At 47.8% G+C, this 26,151-nt stretch overlaps 1 protein-coding gene across 16 annotated transcripts in view; it reads right to left on the minus strand.

The window, feature by feature from the left end:
* The window catches only part of EDA (ectodysplasin A), a 1,521,038-nt gene that overhangs the window by 293,508 nt on the left and 1,201,379 nt on the right, over window positions 1-26,151 (minus strand). For 3 of the 16 annotated variants that reach the window (XR_013594046.1, XR_013594047.1, XR_013594045.1), the window contains exon 7: window positions 17,401-17,519. The exons of 8 other annotated variants lie outside the window; for them this stretch is intronic. Coding sequence is in view for 3 of the 8 variants with exons in the window: in XM_078640163.1 (XP_078496289.1) it covers window positions 17,615-17,712 (98 nt within the window). In the remaining 5 variants the exon portion in view is untranslated. Of the gene's footprint in view, window positions 1-17,400; window positions 17,520-17,545; window positions 17,713-26,151 lie in introns of those variants that run through there. 5 more of the 16 variants (XR_013594048.1, XM_078640162.1, XM_078640164.1 and 2 more) reach the window with 5 other exon arrangements.

The following is a 26,151-nucleotide window of genomic DNA, read 5'->3' on the forward strand; positions in this document are numbered from 1 at the left end:
ATTAACTGGGGATATTCCCTATTTACACTTTCCAATATTGCCCCACTGTCAACTCCCCTCCATTTTAGGCGCAGGCCGTCACCCGTGGGTGTAATATCTCTTGCGCCGTTTAAATTGGCGTATACCTGGCTGGGGCCTAATTTTAAGGTCACAGTGAGGGGATTATGGTCACCAAACGATGTTTCTACCACCGTAGATTTTGTCACACGGTCTAATAGGTGGGGAGACATGAAGATAAAATAGTGGAGGAGCAATCCCTTCCTCTGAACGTGGGGGCATAAGGAACACTAGAAGGGTGATTTATATCCATAGCATTGCTAAGAATATGCTCATTTAGTATGTTAGCTAATTCAATGCCCCTTCGTTCTGCTTGATCTACGTGGTTTCTGTCCTCAGTCCTGCAATTCTTAATAATGTTTGCATTAAAATCCCCCCCGATTAGGATCCCTGTTTCCTCCCTAGTTTCTAAGCTGGTGTCAAGATTCCGTAAAGTCATAGAGAGTGCCTCGAAGTTTTTATTGAGTACAGAATAAAAATCATTGTTATAAAAATTAATTAAATAAATCCGGGTCTTTCGCTTGAACTCCAAAATCTGTATATTCGGGTTTCCTCTTGAGAGGTCTCTAATAGTACCACCGGCCAAGATCTTAATGCCAATAAACAGACCTCCCACTGCACATCCTGAAGCAGACTTGGATGCGGTCACGCTGAAACATTGATAACCCTCTATGTATAAATTCTCAACAGCCCATGTCTCCTGAAACATAATAATGTCTTTTCCATCCAGTAGCTGGGCCCATTGTGGGTTTGACAATCTTGGTTCAAGCCCTGCTACATTCCAACTAAGAATGGACAAGTCGCAGTGAGTGGTATGACAAATTAACTTACTTCTGACACCCGTATCTATACTCCGCTTAAGGTTAATCAGTGTAGAAGATGCAACCTCTTGTATGGTTATGGCTGTGGTAGTATGATGATGTATAACTATTTCCTGACTTATATTGGTTGATATTGGAAGTAGGTGTTCCTCATTATCATTGCTTTTGTTTTGACATCCGGTATTACTTCCCCTTTCCCCCAGTCAGTCCTGATCTTCTAAATTTGAGAAGGCATATTCAAACCGGTTAAAGGTTGGGATGTTATATAGGGGCCTCAACTCATTCTGATGCAGGTTCAAGTTTGCATTCGAACTTAAATATGGCCTCTCACTGTGGTTATGAGGAGGCATGATGGGGAAATATGGGTGCGACGTCTGGGGTCCTTGGAATTGGGCCTGGTAGTGCTGAGCTGGGCCGTTCATTAAACCAGAATCTTGGTTCAGTTGATGAGATGGGAATAAATCCCTGATACCAAGATTTGGGTCCTGATGACGCACGGCCGAGTTGTTCATGGGGTTAGGGTTTGGGGCTAGGTGTCTATAAAAATAACCCAGGGGAAGTAAGGTCGTATTAAATTCCCACGGTGAGGGCAATGGCGCATTGGCAAGGGTTTTTTGAGCCCATTGAGGGGACCTAAAGTTTATAACTATACAGTCCCCATCAAATTTTTTTTCAAGAGGGCCCACCCACCCTACTCTTAGTGTTTGGATGATCTCCCTTGCTCCTTCCATTGGAAAATTACAATTTATAGATAACCAATGGAGGGTCCTGTTTTTGAGAGTATTGTGGTTTTCCTCTTGATCGTTCTTTAATTTGGGCGCATTGACTAAAACCAACACATACGCCCCGCATTCAGGCGGCAGACTGATACGGGTGGGGATCTTCCTCATATTAATTGCCGTGTTTATTTCGGGTTGAACTGTGGGGCGCTTTAGGACATTAATCTTAGTTTGTAGGGTTGGGACTCTTTTGCTTTTATCAGCGTTATGATCCGTCCCTTCCGAACTAGCTACCTTAGTCGTGTTTAGATTAGGGGAATGTTTGGCTGGTGTTGAAAGTTGGGCTGAAACCGTCAACATTATCGGCGCCCTCTTGCTCTCCTTAAACCTTTTGTGCGCGTAAAACAGCCGCCATTTTGAGCACCATGGCTTCCCTGCTCTCGCCGAGAGCCAGCGCGCCTCTCTCCCCCTCCTAGCTTCGCTGACAACCCCCCCCTGCCTGCACCTGCCGCGAATCATAAAACCCCTCTTCGTCGCTGCTCTGCCCCAGGCCCTCGTCCTGTTCCCAGCGCAACACCTCCCTTCTTCCCATTCATGATCCCCGGCCCTTTGATGCAAACCCCTTTTCCCCGTGTGCCCGTTCGTCTTCCTCGTTCCCAGGCCGACACCCAGCTCTGCCGATACTGTTCCTTGCCCCTCCCCGTACAATAGAAAGTTTCCCCCCAGCAAGGGATCCCCGGGTTGATCAAAGCCCCCCGCCCTACGAGATCCGATCGAACCCCACACACTCCATGAATCGGCGGAATATCCAGCTGCGCGATGATCATCACCTGTTGTGAACGGGGCGGGGACTTCCACTGTAACCTTGCGTGGGAACGGGCTGGGAAGGGGGATTCTGAGGATGTCTTTCCGTACATCAAAGTATCGACGAGAATGTGTTACATGCAATAAAGAGATAAAACTTGTGTATAAGAGGCCAGGCCTCAGGGATGCAGTTAGAGCACCTCAGAACGATACCTTCTGTCCGTTTCGTTGTGTTCTCCTCCGGAGAAAATAAAAACCTTGTTTCCTGCCTTCCAGTCTCCAGCGCCTGCCTCTTCAATAGTTTAACTTCTTTGTGGGATCAAGAGGCGACACCGCCGGGCAATACTTAAGGATCTTATATTCTGGTTGGTAGTGCCCCCCTTATTTTCAACAATTGGCGTCCCAAGCGTGGGGCCCATCAGCGACCCATGGATCCAGTGGGAGAGGTCCTGACGACAAAGTGAACGACTGCAACGATCGGGAACGCGTCTGTCCGATAGACCCTCGTCTGACAGCCGATCATCCGAACTTCACTGGTTCCGAACAGACCTCTCTCGAGTGATCTACGGTCCTGACTGGGAACCATCAGGAGTGCCGCGAGGATAACGGAGAAGAGAGGACGATCGGGCGCTGGATTCGGAAGACAAGAAACTGTCCATGCGGTCCGGGTAAGGTCGTGTAATCACGACAAGTTGCGAAATGATTGCTTGATTGCTTGTTTGTTTAAAAATACTAGTATTGCTCTCTTTTATTTATTTGGAGATTCACTGTCTGCAAACGGAGAAACAACGGGCTCTCTCTTTTGCAAGCAGTGGAGGATAGGTAGGGCAGCAGCCGTGCTTATTTTTCTCCCCCACTCAATAATCACTTGAAACTGAACTGTTGTTCGCAAAATTATTGTTTCCTGGAGATTCCCTGTCTGCAAACAGGGAAGAGACCACCCTTTTTGCAGACAGTGAAAAGGGTAGGTAACGCAGATCTTTGCGGACCTACTCATTCTCCCCATTGTTATTTATTGGTCTTTTATTATTTTGATCCATGAGGTATTCACTGCCTGCAAACAACGTAGAATAGAAATATTCTGTCCAGTCTTTGCACCTAGTGATAAGATAGGCAGTGCTGACTTTTTAGTCCCTCGTTACGAGCCGTCATGTCTGTCTTCTCCCCACTGATTAGTAGCCTGTTTAGCCCGGACCGCCTATTAGAGATGGACCATCCAGCCCCACTGGAAGGCACCCCTAATAAGGACATGTTCATGAAGCATGGATTGACCGCTATAGCCTATAGTAAACTATGGCATAAATATACAAAAAAGGGTCAAGAAAGTCAATGGCCCCTGATAGGATCCTTCGATGATGATAAAATAAAAACGCTAGAAACTGCCCTGGGTAAAAACAAGACAACACCTACTATGCTTGACAGCTTCGGCATGTGGCGAAAAGAAACTGAACAACGTAAAAAGAAAACTGAGAGTAGGTTGGAAAAAGAGCTGCGAAAAGCAGCCCACCTAGCTGCTCAAACTAGAAAAAGAGATAAAGGAAAGAGAGAAAGCTAAACAGAAACTAGAAATGGAAACGCCAAGCCAGTGTCCGGTTAGAACCCCCTCCATGCTCTACCCTGATTTACCCTCGAAACAACGAGCCAATGAGGACCTGCTGTTAGGTCCTCCTATCATCTACATGCCCCCTCCATATGCCCCTTCTCAACCCTTGGCGCAGCACGCGCCACCCCCAGGTACAAACGAAGGTACCGCCACAGCGTCGGCCCCAATGGCCTCTGTGCCAGCCGAACCCCTTGTATTAAAACCCGCATCAACAAGAACGTTAGACGACCATGAGACTCGAGGGGCTGGCCCTGCAAGAACAAACAGACTAGACAAAGATGAGCGAGCGGGGATCGACAAAATAGCAAGGACACTGGTAGAAAGAAAGGATGATGAAGAGTACATCACAGATATGTTCAGCTCGTATACAGGGAGTCACAGACGACATTTTACCGTACGACTGTGTTATCATGTCTTGAATGCATACGAGGACCGATATCGAGACAAAGGTCCCGAGAGCCTAAGGACTCTGTACCGGAAGGTCGATATCGGGGATGAGGGCGAGTGTGATGTGTCGGACCTCCTTACGCGTACGCTTGAGGTTTTCCGCCACCTCACTGAACGAAAGCCGGGAGCTAAATCCGCAGCCTCCGTAGTGACCGAACCACCAACCGAGCAATCTAACACCATGATGCCGATACGTGAGGCTGCCCCTTACTGGGTTCCTCCTCGGGGTACAGGGACTCACGATGATGCAAACAACCAAGATGCGAAGGGAAGGGTAGTGTACAACTGGGTCTACCAGCCATGGGACCGGCAAGAGATACTGACATTCCGGAAATCTCTACCCGACCTACGTAAAAACCCCACTGCCTTCTATACTGAATTGGGTACAGCCCTGGGCTCAACGATTATGACCCTGGCTGACATCGACTTGTTCTTCGGGTTATGTCTACCAGCTGATGTGTGGAAGCAAATCCGGAAAGTCGACCACCTTGAGCTGTTTGGACATACCTGGACACAACTCGATGACCTGGACAAACAACGGGGACCAGGACAAAAGCCGTTGAAATCCATTCTAGACCTCCCAGATAAAATCGTAGAGAAATTAAAAACCCTAATCCCAGAAAAGAAAGTGGACTGGTCGATAGTAACAGCCTGTCGCCAAAAACCCCAGGAGGATGTATCGGAATACTTCTCCCGGTTTGAAACGGTGTTCTCCGATTACAGCGGCCAGGACATGACCACTGCAACCGGACACCATCTGTTTGTCCAGAATTATGTTAAGGGCCTATCATCGGAAATCTCCCAGAAACTACAGGCCAGCGAGAGTAGTTGGGCAGCCTCCAAACCTACAGCGATTCTCCAAATGGCCCAATATTATGAGCATCAGAAAAATGAAAACGATAGGGCGACAGAGAAAAAGAAGAAGGACTTAAAAGAGAGGGTGATGATTGCCAAACTGCAAGGGGTGACTATAGGACGAGACCAATACCGGGGAAACTACCAGACAAACGTCCCTAAGACTACATTTCCCCAGGACCGCACTCTGACTTCCTACAGTGGACGCACAGACCTTAGAGAAGACCAGTGCGCTTTCTGCAAAGGGACTGGCCATTGGAAATCCCAGTGCCCAGTTCTTCTGGAAATGATCAGAAACAAAGACCCCAGGGATGTAGCAAACGGACCGAGACCTAAGGGACAACAACGAGGGCCCCCAAATGACGCGACTAATGACAGATCAAGCAGACCAAATACGTTCGATCGACCCAGGCAGAACCAATATCAACAATCTGACTATGACGACACTCACACCTTCGCATAGGACAGCCAAGGGCGAGGGAGGGATCCAGTCGAGCTCTATGTTGACCAGCAGGGCCCTTATGTCACTGCTAAGGTCCTGGGTACCAAGTCTCCATTTCTGGTAGACACTGGCGCAACACGTAGTGCGTTATCTAAACGACTGATTCCAAGGGCACCCTTGTCTGGCTCACTCATAACATCGACAGGTTTCGATGGAACGCCCTCCACCAACCCTTTGTCTGCCCCGATTCTCTTTGACGTAGAAAACAACACCACCGACACCACGTTCTTGCTTTCCTCCAATAGCCCTGACGCCATTATGGGACTTGACTTACTGAAACACTTCCGACCGACGATCAGGTGTTCTCAAGATGGAGTTCGAGTGTTTCTTTACGACAACCCCGTTCTGCTTAGACATTGCTCCCCCCGACACATGTTTTCCATCACCGACGTTGACGCGTCCCTGCTCGACACTCTACCTCCGTATCTGTGGGCCAAAGCGGATTCGGACGTAGGGCGTATGTTAATTGACCCAGTGCACATTACTGTCCGACCAGACGCAACACTCCCAAAACTCCCACAATATCGGATATCGCCAGAGGGCGAGAAGGCATTGGTAATGATTATCCAGTCACTGATAGACGCAGGAGTGGTAGAGGAAGTGGTTAGCAACGTTTGCAACAGCCCTATCTTGCCCATTATCAAGAAGCAGGGAGAGGGAGATGAGAAAGCATACCGTTTCATCATCGACCTCCGAGAGATCAACAAAGTGGTGGTACCCCAGTACCCTGTGGTCTCAGACATCACCACCATCCTGACCTTGATTCCATCCACTGCCACCACCTTTTCCGTCATCGACCTCAAGAACGCATTCTTCTCCATCCCCATCCACCCAGACAGCCGATATCTCTTCAGCTTTACCTTAAAAGCCCGCTCATATAGGTTTTGCCGAGCGCCTCAAGGCTACACGGAAAGCCCTAGCATCTACAGCCAGGCCCTCAAAAGACAACTAGACCAAGTCCAGTTACCCGACGGAGTGGTGTTGGTACAATATGTCGATGACATCCTTTTGGCAGCCGACACCACCCCTCTAGCGGTTACCGCCACCATTCAACTCTTGCACTTCCTGGCGGAAAATGGCCACAAGGTCTCCAAGAAGAAGTTGCAATTCTGCCTACCCCAGGTCACTTACCTAGGCCACCTTTTGTCCAAAGATGGAAGAAAACTCACCCCTGATCGAATCCAAACCATTCTAGATACCCCTGTCCCTAAGACCCAGAAGCAGGTTCGCTCCCTATTAGGCCTCACCTCCTTCTGCCGACAATGGTTACCAAACTTCAGCCTCGTTGTAAAACCACTGCTTTCTCTGCTAAACAAAGACGTCCCTTTCCCACTCCCTTGGACTCCTGAGTGTCAAACTTCCTTCACAGAACTACGAGATGCCCTTTGCTCAGCCCCTGTCCTGGGTACCCCTGATTACAAAAAGCCCTTCTCCCTTTACACTCACGAAAGGGAGGGGTGCGCTTTATCTGTCCTGACCCAGGCCATCGGCCCTAAGCAACGACCGTGCGCTTACTTCTCTGCCACTCTTGACCCTGTCGCCAGAGCCTTGCCTGCCTGCCTTCGAGCTGTAGCTGCTGCTGCAGTCTCTATCCGACAGAGTGAGGGGATTGTACTCTCGAATTCCCTCACGGTACTGGTACCCCATGCAGTCGACACCCTCCTGAACCAAACCAAGACGCAACATCTGACGAGTGCACGACTGACTGGATACGAACTGACCTTGCTTGCCCCCCATATCACCCTGAAAAGATGCACCACACTGAACCCAGCAACTCTGTTACCCTTGCCAGAGAACGATCCCAATGTGCACCCCGTACATGACTGCGTGACTCTTACGGACGAACAGACCAGGAGTAGGGTCGATCTCAGAGACACAGCTTTCCCTGACCCCGACGGGGAGTTGTGGGTGGACGGTTCTTGCATCAAACTCTCCGATGGTACCACTTCCGCTGCCTATGCAGTCACCACGGCTCGAACTGTAGTAGAAACAGCCCGCATCACCCAGCGATCTGCCCAGGCAGCGGAACTGATTGCTTTGACGCGAGCCTGCATCCTGGCAACAGGAACCACAGCGAACATTTACACCGACAGCCAGTATGCCTTCGGGGTGGTTCACCATTTTGGGCTCCTCTGGAGGGAGAGAGGATACTTGACCTCACACGGCACACCCATTTTGCACGGGGATTTAGTCTCCGCCTTAATCGAAGCTGTCCTCCTCCCCAACAAACTTGCCGTTATCAAATGCCAGGCACACAAGAAAGTGACAGACATTATTGGACAGGGAAATGCACTAGCCGACATCACCGCCCGAACGACAGCTGAAAATAGAACGACAACACATATGTACGTGACCAGGTCACAAGCAGAAAACTGGACTGACGCCAAGGACACAATTAGAGACATACAAACGGCTAGCACACAACACGAATTGACTGAATGGACACGGGTGGGATTGAAAGACGATGAAGGCTGCTGGCGGACAAAAGACACGAACAGATGGTTGCTACCTGATTCGTACTTGATTCCCATATTAACCATGGCACACTCCCCTGCCCACATAGGATCAGCCCCCATGATCGAACTTGTCTCCAGGGTTTGGCACAATGACAAGATCCCAGATTCCGCCAAACGCCTGGTCCAACAATGCTTAATATGCCTGCAACACAACCCCGGGAAAGGAACTGTAGTACCCCGGGGGGGATTTGGGGTCCCAAACCACCCATTTGAAGTCCTGCAGATGGACTACATCCAGCTAGACAGATGCCAAGGCCTGAAATATGTACTCGTCGTGGTGTGCGCATTTAGCAAGTGGGTGGAGGCATATCCAACCCGTGACAACACCGCTATGGCCACTGCAAAGGTTCTGTTAAAGGAGTTTTTCCCCCGTTATGGCCTCTGTCGTGTTTTATGGAGTGATAATGGCCCCCACTTTGTAGCCAAAGTTATCCAGCTCATCCTAAATGGGCTGGGTATTAAACAGAAATTCCACGCAGTCTTCCACCCTCCATCTGCTGGGCTTGTCGAACGACACAATGCCACACTAAAGCTTAAACTGGCCAAAATAGTGGCTACGACGGGCCTGAAATGGCCAGACGCCCTCCCATTGGCATTGCTATCGATGCGCTCTACCCCCACCCGACATCACTTAACCCCTTATGAAGTTGTCTTCGGTCGACCCATGAGCGTCTGGTCTGCCCCGAAACCAACTTCCATTCATGACGTTCCGGACGTCCTAATGTCTGATTATCTGTACAAATTGACTGAAACTTTGTCTGTCCTTCATCAGCAGGTGCAGCAGGCCATCCCCGATGCTTCCAGGGGTCCGGGTCACGCCATCCAGCCGGGGGACTACGTGCTGATCCGAAATTTTCAGCGATCAAAGAGTTTGGAACCCCGGTGGACGGGCCCCTGGCAAGTGCTGATCACCACTCGGACCGCACTTCGAGTGGAGGGGAAGAAACACTGGCTGCACGCTCATCACTGCAAAAAGGTCTCTCCAGCCCTGGCCACGACAGACACCGTCAACACCCAAGAAGAGCTCCTGAACCAGGACCGACCATCGTTGAACTGCTACCCTGATACTGAGACACTTGAACTTTCAAAACATCCTGACCCCACTGTGCCATCTCGAGAAGGGTATTTCCTGCGTCGAAAGGAGGGAGCTTCGGCTAAGTAGGCCACGGACTAGGTTAAAGGATCTCAGAACGGTGACCCAAACTACCAAGGGTTACCTGGAGAGAAGCTAAAACTAAGTCTGTGGTCCTGCCCACTACCGAGCACCTTGAAGACGAAGATGATGGAAGCGCCAGATAAGAAGATGATGGAAGCGCCAAATAAGAAGCCGACGGAGACAGCAGGAAATACCGACTACAGAAATCCGAGAACAGACAGACTCCATAGCTCAAAGACAATTGCACTCTTCATCGTAATCCTCCTCTGTTTTCTCCTCATGACTACGCTCTGGATTATGGAAGAACACGCACCTGCTCACGAAACATTCCTAACCACTGCTCAGCCTACCACCATGAAGGAACATTATCTGATTTCGCTCTCTCCTCAACTAAGAGAGAGGCGAAAGGAGTTTTGGAACAACTCTTTCGTGCAGCTACTTCACCAGCACAATCTTGCCACCAACACCACCAACTGCTGGATCTGTGGGTTGCTACCCCATGCCACTGGACATTCAATACCATTCATCCCTTCACCCTTCTCTGTCCACGGCTCCTGCCTTGCCTGGCTGATCCTCCTGCAAGAGAGCTATACGGGCAATGCCACCTCCAGCAGAACTGCAGCACATTCTTCTCATGGGGCCGGGCGAAACAAGACAAAGACACACTTCTGCCCGCTGACCCCCAGCGACTCGATCCAAATGGACATCCCGGCTAAAGAACGAATCGAAATGCAGGTGTTCAACAATCCAACCAGACCCACCTTCTCCTATCTGCGGAAACGAACGGCTGCCACTCTGACTGTGGCCCTGTCGGTCATCAACGTCACGGGCCACATGTGTGTAGAAGGACTTGGGACACAGCTGGTGGGTCGCAGCGCTTGCCGCTTTACCAGCACTCTGGATTCCACGGATCCACCTTCCTTTGTGTCATCCCCAAACATGTATTTCATCTGCGGCACGAAGGCCTACACCTGGCTCCCCAAAGGCTGGGGGGGCACTTGCTACATCTCCTTCGTCCTTCCTCCAACTTATGTGGCCCCAGCGAATCACCACAGGCAAAAACGAGCCAAAGACGTTGAGCAAGCCGACTCAACAGGGGCGCAGTTCCTCGATGCGATGAAAGGACTCGTCCCCCTCTGGGGCCCGATGGCAAACAGCCGTGCCATCCGACATTTGACTCAGGCAGTCGAGACAACCATGAACATCACAGCGGGCATCTTTGCCAACAACACTGCCGAGCTCCAAGCGGTCCGTTTGGTGGCTCTTCAGAACCGCCTCGTTCTAGATGTGGTTCTGGCGGACCGTGGAGGAGCATGCCGCATTATTGGGTCCAGCTGTTGTACATACATACCGGACAACTCACCCTCAGTGTACAAAGCCATCGAACATCTTCACAGACTCTCTTCGGAAGTTCACCATGAGCAAGAAGAATGGTCGCTTGGTGGTTGGTTCTGGGACACCGTCAAAAGCTGGGGCTGGAGGCTGCTCACCATTATCCTGATTCCCGTAGTTGTAATATGTGGCCTATGCTTGGGAATTCAATGTCTGCCACCTATGTGTTCTTTATGTGCGAGTTGTATTTTTCCCAAAACTGTGGCCATTGGAAGCGAACATATGAGAGCATTGTATGATACCGAAGTTAGGAATTTGATGAAAATTGACATTGAGTAAAGCAAGGTGGCTAGATATGTTGAAAAGGGGGGACTGTTGAAAGTTGGGCTGAAACCGTCAACATTATCGGCGCCCTCTTGCTCTCCTTAAACCTTTTGTGCGCGTAAAACAGCCGCCATTTTGAGCACCATGGCTTCCCTGCTCTCGCCGAGAGCCAGCGCGCCTCTCTCCCCCTCCTAGCTTCGCTGACAACCCCCCCCTGCCTGCACCTGCCGCGAATCATAAAACCCCTCTTCGTCGCTGCTCTGCCCCAGGCCCTCGTCCTGTTCCCAGCGCAACACCTCCCTTCTTCCCATTCATGATCCCCGGCCCTTTGATGCAAACCCCTTTTCCCCGTGTGCCCGTTCGTCTTCCTCGTTCCCAGGCCGACACCCAGCTCTGCCGATACTGTTCCTTGCCCCTCCCCGTACAATAGAAAGTTTCCCCCCAGCAAGGGATCCCCGGGTTGATCAAAGCCCCCCGCCCTACGAGATCCGATCGAACCCCACACACTCCATGAATCGGCGGAATATCCAGCTGCGCGATGATCATCACCTGTTGTGAACGGGGCGGGGACTTCCACTGTAACCTTGCGTGGGAACGGGCTGGGAAGGGGGATTCTGAGGATGTCTTTCCGTACATCAAAGTATCGACGAGAATGTGTTACATGCAATAAAGAGATAAAACTTGTGTATAAGAGGCCAGGCCTCAGGGATGCAGTTAGAGCACCTCAGAACGATACCTTCTGTCCGTTTCGTTGTGTTCTCCTCCGGAGAAAATAAAAACCTTGTTTCCTGCCTTCCAGTCTCCAGCGCCTGCCTCTTCAATAGTTTAACTTCTTTGTGGGATCAAGAGGCGACACCGCCGGGCAATACTTAAGGATCTTATATTCTGGTTGGTAGTGCCCCCCTTATTTTCAACACTGGTGAGTGGCTTTTACTTGTGCTAGGTGCGGGCGTCATTGGAGTTGGTTTATTGTGACCAGCTATATTTGTGTTGGCACCGTGATTTTTGGCCTTAGTTCCACCCAGTGCCCCCACAATGGGTTTGTTTATTATAGTCTGCCCTATGCCTAATTTCGTTACATGGTCATTCAGCACTCTTAAACTCTTATCCATATTTAAGATTTGTTGATTAATTGGACCTAAAAGGGTAGACAATAATGTCTCCATCCTCCCCCAGAATCCTTCGTTCCCCGTTGCTACACTGGCTTCTATAACATGAGTATCAGTTCCCATAGATTGGTCTTCCCCCTTGTCCCTTAACTGCTCTATGGAGGCAGGAATCCTTCGACGTTGCTTGCGCCCACGCTTATTTCTCTGTTTTTTTGGCGATAGCTCAGTGTCTAAATGCTTCCGTTTTCTTTTAGATTTTTGGCCCCTGGTTCGCACAGGAATGCTGTCGCATTTGTCCCCCTCAGTAATTGATATGTCAAGATCCTCATATGGATCGTTACCATCTAAATGTGCCTGGTTGTTTACCATTGGTGCGCAAGAGTCTTGACTAATATTCATATCAGACCTGAGCATAGTAGGAGTTGATGATAACCTACTACCTGGTGTAGGTTGTGCCGGGGGGGCGTGTCCACAATTATGCAGTTCTCATGAGAGTCTATGCCTGGGAGCCCTGCATAGGATGCGGCAAGTAAAGAATCCAGTGAGTTATCTTGATTCAGAAGAAGAGGGGGCAGACTTGATGGAAGCGAGAAGCGCCTTTCGGTGTTCTGAATGGCAGTTGCAACAACATCGATGGTCTTCTGAAGCATTTTGTCAATGGCGGTCAAACTTGGCCGCGGGGTGGTGGATGTTGGTAAAGCCAGTTTATGCGCGTCTTTTGAACTGGGCACTGCCGGTGTCTTTTTCCCCATAATTATGTTTAGTCTAAATCAGTTACGTGACAAATAAATGAGCAGTAAGGTATACTTTTTGTCACTGACCTGAAAACAGTCCCAGAAAAAGATGTATACCTTTCTGGCCTCTGAGGGCCTAAGAGGGCCCGCCCTTTGCCCGGGCTTCGCCCGGCGTCCCGCGCAGCGGTAGAGTAAGTCAATTAAGTAGAGTACGTGACGGCCTGGGGGCGGGGCTCTCAGGGTGCGCAGACCAGCTGACTCGGGTCACGCAGGGACTCCTGGACAAGCGAGTCCCTGCAGCGCTCTCACCTGAGGCAGATTTCTTTCTTCCCCACTCGAGCTAGCAGACCAGGAAACAGCTCCCATACAAAGCGCCTCGAGGCGGCACCCGCGAAGCGGGTGCGGCAAGGCGCTGCAGCAAGTCCCGGTGCAAAAGGAACAATACGGGCAGGACAGGAAGATAGCACGGCGTCCCACACGGAGTCAGTCCGTTTTAACAAGCAGCCCACAGGTGTCAGGAGGAAGGGCACTTTAATCCTGGTTACCGGCCTGGGGGCGGGGCTCTCAGGGTGCACAGACCAGCTGACTCGGGTCACGCAAGGACTCCTGGACAAGCGAGTCCCTGCAGCGCTCTCACCTGAGGCAGATTTCTTTCTTCCCCACTCGAGCTAGCAGACCAGGAAACAGCTCTCAAACAAAGCGCCTCGAGGCGACACCCGCGAAGCGGGTGCGGCAAGGCGCTGCAGCAAGTCCCGGTGCAAAAGGAACAATGCGGGCAGGACAGGAAGATAGCACGGCGTCCCACACGGAGTCAGTCCGTTTTAACCACAGCCCACAGGTGTCAGGAGGAAGGGCACTTTAATCCTGGTTACCGGCCTGGGGGCGGGGCTCTCAGGGTGCGCAGACCAGCTGACTCGGGTCACGCAGGGACTCCTGGACAAGCGAGTCCCTGCAGCGCTCTCACCTGAGGCAGATTTCTTTCTTCCCCACTCGAGCTAGCAGACCAGAAAACAGCTCCTAAACAAAGCGCCTCGAGGCGGCACCCGCAAAGCGGGTGCGGCAAGGCACTGCAGCAAGTCCCAGGGCAAAAGGAACAATGCGGGCAGGACAGGAAGATAGCACGGCGTCCCACACGGAGTCAGTCCGTTTTAACAAGCAGCCCACAGGTGTCAGGAGAAAGGGCACTTTAATCCTGGTTACCGGCCTGGGGGCGGGGCTCTCAGGGTGCGCAGACCAGCTGACTCGGGTCACGCAGGGACTCCTGGACAAGCGAGTCCCTGCAGCGCTCTCACCTGAGGCAGATTTCTTTCTTCCCCACTCGAGCTAGCAGACCAGGAAACAGCTCCCAAACAAAGGGCCTCGAGGCGGCACCCGCGAAGCGGGTGCGGCAAGGCGCTGCAGCAAGTCCCGGTGCAAAAGGAACAATGCGGGCAGAACACCATTGTGCAATTGTGCAAAAATTAGGATGGCCTACGCGTTTCTGCTACCATTAGCCTTCTACTGGACCATAGAGTCCCCAACATCTAGCCAGTATTTAAAGTGTTATGTGCTGTTACCCTTGTTTGTGTTTACTGGTGTTAAACAAACTAGACTGTTAACCTTAACACAGTAACATGGTGCAAGTCTGTCGTCATTTTTTAGCTCACTCACTGTAAAGTACACCTTTCTCGGGGGCGTAGGGGGTATTCTTAGACTTTGAAGGTGGAGGAGCCTTTTTTGAGGAAGAAGGCAAGTCAGAACCCTTAGAGGGTTGAACTTTTCTCGACACCTTAGCCCCAGGAAAGGACACATCTTCCTCAGCCATCCTCTTCCTAGAGGATTTAGATGAACCAGAGGCAACACTTCACACCTCAGATAAGAGGTTATCCTGGTCTTTAATCTTCTTTAGCCACAGAAGTAGGCGCCCTTCTCTATCTCTGAGGGTCTTCTGAGGGAAGGTCCTGCAAATGTTACAATCGCTCACCTCATGAACCAGATAAAGGCAATAAATGCACTTCTTGTGGGGATCTTCAGAAAACAGCTGGAGCTTCCCACAAGATTCACAAGGTCTAAAGAGAGATTTCTTTGAAGATGACATTCTGAAGTGAAGAAATTCTAGAAGAAAAGTGAAGTACTGAGCAGAGCTCAGGGAGACTCCTTTCACACGACGTGCGATACAAAATCTGAGAGCCTGAGCCTCTCAGGAGAACATTTAGTGGGTGCTGTCGCCTGATTGTCTGCAGTTTGGACTGTATATAATGACTATGATAGTCATAGGTGTGGAAGTTTTTTCCTTGTAGCTTAGGGCTACATTACTTCCTGGTTTATGTTACCAAGGTTTTCTGGTTATTATGGGCATAATTATTGCTTTTTTATGTACCGTGGGACTCCCACTCTGACGACGGGGAATGATGCAGGCATGTGAATCTATGAAAGACACCCCAATACTGGAGAACATCAATATGCTACTTATTATGTCTTCTTGGACACTCAAAGATGACAGCCCAAAAAAGCTGAAGTAAGCCATGCATTTTTCCCGCAATGTAACCAGAAAGAGACTTATATTGACACTAAATTGATTCAAATATAATTAAATAGAATATCCCTGTAGTAAAAACCAGATTAGTAGTTAGACTGTAAACTGATGTTTACGTGTATTAACTTCAATATGCCAGCTCAAAAGGGTTCAATTTGACACTCAAAAATGGCAGTTGTAAAAAGCTGAAGCATTTTTTAGTCCAGCGTTGTAATCAAAAAGGGACTTACGCCTAGACTAAATTGTCCCAAATAACGTCACATTCAACATCCGTGTAGAAATAATCAGATTAATAGTTATACTGTAAGTAATAGCATAATATCTCAACTCTAAAAGGGTTTCTTCAGACATTCAAAGATGGCGGATGAAAAAAACTTGAAGTATGCTGTGCAATGCCCTAGTCCTGCATTGTAATCAAAAAGGCACTTTTAGACCACATTGATTCTAATGCCATTAAATACATCATCCGTGTAGGAAAAACTGGATTAATAGACCTGTACGCTGTTGTTTACATGTAATAACTAATATGCCAGCGCAAAAGGGTTTCCTTTCAAACTTAAAGATGGCGGTCGAAAAAAACTGTAGCAAGCCACGTACTTTTTAGTCCATCGTTATAACCAAAGATGGGACCTTCTACTTATACTAAATTGATTAAAATAACACTATAATAGAACAATCGTGTAGTAAAAACCAGATTAGTAGTTAGACTGTGGGGAATAACATCATGTGTCAGCTCTAAAATGGTTTCTTCAGACTTATAAGGAAAAAACTTGAAGCATGCTGAGCAATTGCTTGGTCACGCATTGTAACCAAAAAGGGACTTCTATTCAGACCAAGTTGACCAAAATAAAAATTGACAGTAAACGTAGGACTCATATAAAATTAGATTTTGTCTGTATATATTTAAAAGCACTAACCAAATGTATAGTGGGTTTGCGAGTGACAATATTAACTCTTCAGTAAAAACATCAAATGTCAGCTCTAGAAATTTTTTTCAGACTTTTAAGATGGCGGCCGAAAAAACTTGAAGCATGCCAAGCAATTCCTTTGTCCCGCATTGTAACCAAAAAAAAAGGTACTTGTAATCAGATCGAGTTAACTATGATAAAAATGAATAGCAAACTATACACTCGTTCAGTAAAAAATGTGATATAATTTGTATATAACTAAAGCACAAACTAATTGTAAAGTAGGTTTGGGAGTAACATTATTAATTCTGGAGCTCGAAAGGGATTAATTGGCCACTGTAAGATGGCGGTAATAAAAACGTAACACTAGGGAACAAAATTCCTGACAACACACAGGTGACACCAATGAGCGGGCTATTTAAATGGAACCTCTGAATGGCATGTGTTGCACACATCGCTGACTCCACGCTGATACGTGAGCCATTGGAAATCAGAAGTAAGTCACATGTTAAGCGGGAGCCTATTTGGAATAAAGGGACTCTGATGCTGTGATGTTAGGGGATCGCAGGGTATAATATATAAGGCATCTTGACGGCATAGTATATATTGGGGGCAGTAAAAATACAATTGCCATCTTATGCGGTCACCAGACTCCTTCCCCCTTGAGGAGCAATGGAGCGGTCATCTTCAACTCATAAGTTTATTTTCTGATGGAGACCTTGACGCTGCACTTTCTTAAATATAAAATGTTGTTTAAAGGAAGGGTTCCATAATAATATTGGGGCTGCATTGCTTTTTACCATAAGTCAGATCCAACCAATGGGATCATTAATCAACGAAAGGGGATCTTTAGATCATATAGAAGTGGGACTATATTTTTCCAAAACAGCCACTATACTTAAAAAGGAAAAAGATGCATTAAAACTAGTATATACTTATACACATTACATAATCAAATCAAGTCATGTATCTGGGACTCCTGTTTCTAATAGATTTACCATTGGGGTAATATCGACTGAAGCATTACTCCCAGGCATAAGGTCCAAATACCAGATGGATTGCCGCAGACGGTTTCTCCACCTATCTTTAAAATACCGACATTGGGATGAACCTCTTCCTAAAATAAAGGTAGGAATACATTACCTCTTTGAAACATTATCATATAGTTGTAATTTGTTCAAAAGCATACCACCTTCTCTTTCTTTGGGTCACTTATGATGGCATTAATTCTGCACTAGACAAATTGTCCAATAGAAGAAGTAGAACAACGCTCACAGCTTTCAAGATAGGAGGCCAAACATTTTCTTTTTCTGTAAGATCAGTGTAAGTACAGGTCCTGTTAGGGGTTATCATTTTGGGTAACAAATTGTATTAATGAAATGGTATACAACTCTCTCAATGTACAAAAATTGCTTTTGTGCTCCACCCCACCTGGAGCACAATACTATGTGTGTTAGCAGTTTAGTGAACACTTCCTTTTTTTAAATTTTTTTTTAAATATTTTTATTGAGTTTTACCCCTCATTTTTCCAATAGTACCAATATATTTTTGCAGTACAGAAAGTAAATATAAGAAAATCAATAGAGACATTTCACAAAATTCAGAAACAAATACAAAACTCAAATACAATCAAAATCAGCCTTCATATATTTAAGCCTCTACTTACTCCTATTCTTCCATTTCTCTATAGGTGACCAGATCCTACCCCCCAACGCCCTTGCCCTTCTACCTTTCCTATCATAGATGGCCTTCTCTAAGTTATATGTGGAAAGAAGCCTTGCTATCCATGTCTGAAATGTGGGTGCCATCCTATCAAGCCAAGCCCTTGCAATAATAATCCTTAAGACTGCCGTAGCCATAAACAAAAATTCAGGATATTCATTGCTATCTCTTATATTCACCCCTAGAATTATCAGTTCTTCCGACAATTTAATCTTTATCCCTAAAGAGGCTTCCATAAATTCTTCGATTGCCAGCTTTAATGTATAAAGTTGTGGGCATTGTGCAAACATGTGTACAATATTGGCACCACTTGAGTTACATCTTGGGCATGTTATGCCCGTAGTGCCCCCCCACTGGGCAATTCTTGCCGGTGTATAATATAGAGAATAAATTGTCTTGTAGTGCTGGGTTTGTAGCGTAGCTGAGCACAACACCAACCGTCCTAGGTCTAATGAGTTTTGTAAACCATCAGGGTGCGCCCCTACCTGTTCCACCCATTTCTTGGAGAATTTGTCTCTATCATCTGTTTTTAGTGCATACAGTTCAGCATAAATTTGTCTAATCGTTGCCCGTCTACGTCTACGTCCATTATCCTACAATGAGACATCCCTACTGTCCCACCCTGTTTCTTATAAAAATAACTTCTAACTTGTAAATATTTAAAAAAATTGCATCCTGGGATATTAAACTTATTTTGAATCTCTTGAAATAACAGAAACATCCCTTCTGCACCCAACAGGTCACCTAGTTTTTTAATCCCCTTACCATCCCATTCCTTCATGACTGTATCTCTGAAGATTTCTGCGGGGAGATCATTGTTAGAGTATAACCTAAGATATCTATTATATCTCCCGATTCCTAGTTTTTTCCCAACAGCCTTCCAGATTTTATAGATTGCGCTCAGTGTCTTGAACCTAGTATGTTTGAAATATACATAATCCACTGTATTCACCAAGGCATTCCCTGCCGCCTTACCCAGAACTGCTTCATAAGCATTCCCACTGCCCGCTCTCTCTCCACCCTGGCTGCTATCGCCTAATAGTCCTTGCGCGTATTGTAGAGCTGCTGCCCAGTAATATAGTCTAAAATCAGGTGCACCCCAACCCCCCTTCTCCCTCGATAATGTCAAGAAGCGATACGCCCTTCGTGTCTTCCACTGAGCCCATATAAACCTATTCATAATTGCTTCCATTTTATTAAACCATGTGCCCTCAATATATAAAGGAATTGCTCTAAGGATATATAGAATTTTCGGAAAGGTGACCATTTTAATCATGTTAATTCGCCCCATTAACGTCAGATGTAAATTATTGACTCTCTCTAAGTTTCTTTTAACTTTCCCTAAGAGTGGCTCTATGTTAATCTCTGCGACTCTGTCCAAATCTGCTGATACCCTGATCCCCAAATACGTTGCTTCCGAAACTACTCTAGTATCCTGGAAATTGGCAAACCTGTTCTGCACTATCTGCGTCTTACCTCTATTTATAAGATACCCTGAAAAAATCCCGAAGTTTTTTGCCTCTTGCTCTATTTCTATTAATGCCCCCTCTGGCTCTGAGGTTACGATTGCTACGTCATCCGCATAGGCAAACAACTTATATTCCTGTTCATGTAGTCTGACTGGTGGGATCCTGTGATTACATGTCAGTCTTCTTAGCAACGGATCTAGGTATATGGCGAATAGTAGAGGTGAAGCTGGACATCCCTGTCTAGTCCCACGTCGGATCCGTACTGCCTCTGTGTATGCTCTGTTAATTCTTATCCTGGCCGTTGGTTGTTTATAAAGTGCTTGAACTGCCTTTATATAGCCTTCCCCTATCCCAGCCCATTCCAAAGCTTTCCACAGATAGTCCCAGGAGACCCTGTCGAAGGCCTTCTCAGCATCCAGAAGAATAGCCGCGACAGGGTCTCCTGCCACCTCAGTTGCGTCCAGGACGGTGATCATCTGTCTGGTATGCTGGGTGGTCCCCTTACCTGGTATAAAGCCATGTTGTTCTGGGGACACCAAACTCTCAATAACCCTGCTAAGCCTTTTTGCTAGTGTTTTAGAGAATATTTTTGCATCTGCGTTTAATAACGTTATTGGCCTATATGATCCTGGCTCTACTGACGGCTTATCCTTTTTTAATATTACAATTATATCCGCCCCGGCCCAGGACTGTGGAACTACCCTTCCCCCCTGCGCCATACAGCATATTGACCAGAAATCTGTACCCAGTACGTCCCAAAAGGTCCTATAAAATTATACCGGAATTTGATCTTGTCCTGTTGCTTTGCCAGAGGGGAGGCTAAATGTCGCTTCTTTTACCTCCTGTAGCGTTAACTGGAGGTCCAAGCTCTCCCTTTCTTCCGTACTTAACCTTCTGTTTGGTGTTTGTGACAGATATTCTGTCATCCTTGACATATCATTACTTGCATCCTGCTCATATAGTGATTCGTAGAACTTCCTAAAGACTTCCTGCACTTCCTCCACCTTATTAACTATAGTCCCTGTACTGTCCTTGATTTCTTTTATTTCCCCTGCAGCTAACGTTTGTCTAGTTCTTATTGCCAATAGATGACCTACTCTTTCGTTGAACTCATAACATTTCTCTTTTTTTGCTAGATAGTTCCCTGCTGCCTTTTGCGCCAGCGTTGCTCCTATCTCCGCTTTCTGTAGCTCTATATCCAATAAAATCTGTTCAATAGGTGGTTGTCTGCTTATTGCACCCACCAGTCCCTCCTCTAAACTTGCCAGACTTCGAAGCCTCCCCTCTACCCTCTCCCTTTCTTTCTTGTTTCTTAGCATAGTGTAACTTAGTGTCTCTCCCCTTACCCCAGCTTTGAAAGCATCCCACACCATATCCGCTGAGGCCGAGTATCTATTTATATCCCAGTATTGTGTAATCCATTTCTGCATCCTTTTCACGTACTCCTCCTCCCTTAGCAGCCCCCGTTCAAACGTCCATTGATTATGCGTCCTATCCCTTTCTCTGCCAGCTGTCAAGCTTAGAACCAGCGGATTATGATCCGACACTAACCTAGGGAGTCGTTCAATATCAGCTCTACCCATCAGTGAACTCGAGATGAAGAAATAGTCCAGTCTAGTAACCTTTCTATGTGGAGCTGAATAGTAGGTACTGCCTGTGCCTATGGGATTTTTCTCAGCCCACATATCCACCAAGGCGTTGTGTCGAGCTAGGTTCTGCACTGCTTTATGTGTCCTTATTTTCCTACCCCGGTATTTACCGCCATCCCTCTTGATTAGGCCATCCAAACCATTAATATTGAAGTCCCCGCAGCATACTACAGGCTCCGGCCAAAGTGCCAATTCCCCATCCAGGAATTCCAGCAGTTCAGATTCATCTTCAGTTGGCCCATATATTGATGTAATTGTGAGTCTCCCGGCCACTGTTTCCACCTCCAGCAATACCCAACGCCCATCTTGATCCTCTTTCTTCCTTTTAACTTTTACAATCCCTTTCCTAGCTAATATCGCCACTCCCTTTTTCCTATCTTCCTGTCCTGTATAGGCAAGCACCTCAAACCCCATTTGCTCAAGCATGTAGTTATCTTTCCTAGCCACGTGCGTCTCCTGTAAGCAAACTATGTCGGTTCTCCAAAATCGTAATGCTGCGGCCAGTTTTTGCCTTTTCTCTGCATTATTTAGCCCACAGATATTGAGCGTGATTATCCTAACGGCCATTAAACGGGTTAAATTTTGCCATCTCTCCCATTCCACTTATAAAATTAAACAGTAATTGTCTCTCTCCTTTGTGTATTTTACACATCTGTACTGCATATCTCTCTTCTCCTGCGCCACCACCACCGCACCCCATGCCACCCAACCCCTTAACTCCCTCCCACCCCTCCACCCACCAGATACCCTCCCCCCCTGCCACAGGCAAATAGGTCAGAGCTGACCTATGCGTGATCGCTGTGCGTTGCAGTGTCGCCCCCCCTCTCCTACCCTCTTCTTCCCTTGGTACCCGCAATGATTCAGGTTAGATAACAAAAAAGCATATCGCAGCCCTCCATATTCAGGTTTTTTTCCCCCCCCACCTTTTCCCCCCTATTCCTTCACTTTGCCAGTTCCTTGCTCCTATCTCTGCGTTGTTCTGTCAATTCTGCCAAGAATTCCCCCGCCTTTATCTCAGAAAAAAACATTCTCATACGTCCTGCCGATATAACTTAACTTTGCCGGAAACATAAGGTACGCCTCTGCCCCTTGTTTCTGGAATGCTGGAATTAGCTGTCTGAGGCGCCATCTCCTCTCCACAGTCACATGACAAAAGTCAGGTCTAGCAAAGAATGTTACACCATCAAAGGATTTCCTGGAATCTGGCCTAGCCTTGTCCATCAGTTCTTGTCTCGCCAGAAAGTTCCCGAAGAACACCAGCATAGCCCTTGGGAGTGACTCTGTGCCCCCATTCTGTCTTTTCTTTCTGGTGAATGGGAATCTATGGGCCCTCTGGACTTCCATCTCCCACTGCCATGGCACATCAGGGAAAGCCCCTTTTAACAACTTGATAACAAACCCTCTTGGATCTTGTTGTTCCACTCCTTCCTCTATCCCAAGGAGCCTGACGTTATTGCGCCTCTGGCGATTCTCCAACTCCTCCACTTTCCATTGCAAGTCCACCACCGCCTTTTCCTGTTCCACTTTATATGCGTTCCAGTCTGTTGCTTCATCCTCTAATCTACCAGTTCTCTCTTCGACGCATACCACTCTCTCTTCCACCTCTTCGTATTTTTTATTTACTTTCCTGATTGTGGCTTGGATTTTCTTGGTGTCGTGCCTGGCTCTTCTGCTTTCCGCTCTGGCTTCTACTTGCATTTGCTTTAACATGGCAAACATAATATCAAGTTTTTCCCCCTCGCCTTGCCCATCTTGCCCATCCTCTTTATAAATGCTAGATGTAGCTGAGTAGTCCCACAGTAGTTTTTTGTGAGTGCTCGGAGAGGATCCAGCCCGCCTTCCTCCCACCTTGCGTTTTTTCAGGGTGCGTCTCCCCCTGGACCCCCTAGAGCCTCTAGAGCTTCCACTATCCGTACCAAGACTTGCATCTGAAACTTCTTTCTGCTCGTCGCTACTGGCGATGGTAGACTCCGAGCCCTCCGGGACTGTAAAAAACCTGTCTCCCTCACCCCCTTCAGCCGCATCTGGCTCTGTCAGTTCTTTCTGTGAACCCTCGCTCACCAGGCTCACCAGGCTGCCACTTTCTACTTCCTTGGGCCCTTGTTGCTGTTTCTGTCCCCCCAGCATCTCTGCTTCTACCTCCTTTAGGGCCTTCAACATTTGGGAGTTATTGTGACTCTCTGCCCCATCAGTGCCCTACCTTACCCTCAAGGCAGCGTTTCTCAGTTAATCCTGGCTCTCCGGTTTCTGCTGTAGACCGTCTGCCATTACTGCTGAGGTTACTGCCGAGGCTGCTGATACTTCCGCGGGAAGCGTGGGGTCCGCGTAAGCCTGTTGCCTAGCAACGCAGTCGCTGGCGTCCTCGAGGACGTTCCTGTTTGCAGCTCCAGTCGGTTTGCCTGCCGCCTCTGTTCCTGCTTCCCCCGTGTTCAGCAGTGAACCAAACGCCTCTGCTACCGAGGGCTGCCTCAAGGTAGGGTCCCTGTCGGTTCTTTTCTTGTCCGTCAGACCCCGGGCTGAGCCTTCCTGACCCCCGTTGCTGCGGGCCAAAGCAGCAGCGCTTCGCATCACCTTACTCTCTTTCTCTTGGGCTTTCTCCAGCTTGCGCTGCTGCGCTTTCACTGCAGCCGACGCTATTAGGGCTGCCGGCGTGGCATTCTTAGCATTTTTAGCAGGGGGGATTAGTGTTTTGGGGATTGCGCCCGATTTCGCCGCATCCTTCTGGCTAGCTTCTTTAGTCATGCTGCCAAACAGCGGCTGTTGTCTCTCCTTGCCGCGCTGCGCCATCACCCTGTCGGCCAGAAAACAGTGTAGTGCTTCAACCAATGCGGTGGACAGAGCCCTGGTCTTCTTCCAGAGGGATACAGCTCTAGCAACTACGCCGCTTTTCCTCTGCCAGTTCGCTCTACTGCTCTCGCCTCGGAAAATCCTTGTAGATTGAGGGGAGGACTGCATTCCTATGGTCCCTGGATCATCCGTCTCCTCATTTAGGCTTGGGTCAGAGAGGGGGTAAGATGCGACTTCTGCCTACAGCGCTACAGCGGCCATCTTGCCTTCTTAGTGAACACTTCCTACAGTGGTTATTGCGAGAAAGACACCAATTCAGGAGGGATAACTAAATTGATGTTTGTAATGAATTAATATGTGGCACTCTTTCGCTTGTGAAACTGCACATTGCTATTAAAAAACAATATGTTTTTAAAAATAAAAACAGACCTGTTTCAACAGATTAGATTTAATGAACTGTACTGGCTAAGTATATAGCAAAAAGATGTAAAAATGTTTTAAATGGATTTACAGGATTTTAAATTTTGTAAATATAATCTGTACATTTGTATATTATTTGAAGAAGTCTGAGAGGACAAAACGCATTGGCTACGGTCTTATCTATTGTGAAAAAGAAGTCACGAATAAAGGGATTGAAACACACCTGCTGAATCAATGTCATGTTTAATTGTGTGGCTAAACAATGTTAATGAATGAAAAACTCATTTATGCAACTGTACTGGATTTGTGAATAACTGCAATTAAGGGTGCTGGATCATTCAAGTTTTTATGTTATTGAGGGATCTATGTGGTCCCTGAAGACTTAGGAGTTTGAGTCTCAGGTCCTAAGCATCTTACGGCCTTCTTTTGACATATTATCTTACAGCTAGATAAGTACAGTCCCATTTGCATAAATCCCCGAAAAAAATATTTTTGTTTTAATAGAACAAGGACAATTTACCTTATATGCAGTGGTACTTCTCTGGTCTAGACCCCTATGAACCCATCAGTACCCCTCTATCAATATCCTCTTGAGTCACTGAACCAACCAATGGGGAACCATGCATCCCAGTATGTGGATAGTACCACCATTGCCAACAAGGTGATTCAGTCAATTCTGCCGCCTGAGTCAGACTTTCGCCCTCACCCAGGCAAAACTCTGATCACATAGGCAAATATCCAACAGAGGCCACTGGCTGCTGTCAGTGTCAGGAGCCATACTCCTGGATCCACTGCCAGGTGGAACCTCCGATCTGGTGCCTTGGGCAGGCATCATTTTCAGCTAAGGGGCTGATAAGGAGTCCCCCAGTTGCTCCGGAGGCCTCCCTGGTCTTTTAGATTCCTCAGAGTGCGGGCCTACAATCTGATATGATAGACACCCTCATCCTATTGTTACGTCTGTAACCTCAGGGGTGGTACCCTGAGAGTGGCCTTTCATTTTAGGGTCTGTATGCTGAGACTCAATAGGTGCCTGTCAGTCCATATCTTTCAAAGGGGAACCAAAGCCTCCCTTCAAGGCTGACACACACTCTTTATGTCCCAAGTGGTCTGACTGGGGCAGGCCTCCTGTCCTCTTTCTCTGTGACAGCACAGCTAGCAAATCCAGGTCAGAAGTGGCCTCACTAGAGTCAGTCTTGGGTTGTTCTTCTCTCAAAGCAAGTAATCCCTGACTCACTCACCCTACTGCTGTGGATGGCCTTGACATCATACACCTTATTCTCCATATAGATATCCTTACTCTCCATTTGGGAGCAGCACCCCCAGAAATCTGTGTTTATGTGACACCCTGGATGACCACCCCCACCCCAGCTCTTTTCTCACTGGAAGTTCATTGCCACAGATGCAGTCAATGGGCCTCTAGAGGTTGACAATGACTCCTCTCTGTGCCTCTACACTGTCCAATTCTAAGGATACCAGGGCAACAGGTCAGAAGAAGTGCTGCCTATGTGCCTGGGATACCCTACATATCTTTCCTGGCAGGTACTGTTCTTGGGAATAGTCTGGTTGGCACAGGTATCCCACAAAGCAGTGATAGGGGCCCCATCCAAAATGACCTCCTGGAAGTGACACTCCCACCGTCATGGATCACTAACTTACCTTCTCTGTCCACTTCCAAACTAGGGGACACTAGGGCATGCTCTGC

The sequence above is a fragment of the Lissotriton helveticus genome, chromosome 4_2, assembly GCF_964261635.1.
Source record: "Lissotriton helveticus chromosome 4_2, aLisHel1.1, whole genome shotgun sequence".
Lineage (NCBI taxonomy): Eukaryota > Metazoa > Chordata > Amphibia > Caudata > Salamandridae > Lissotriton > Lissotriton helveticus.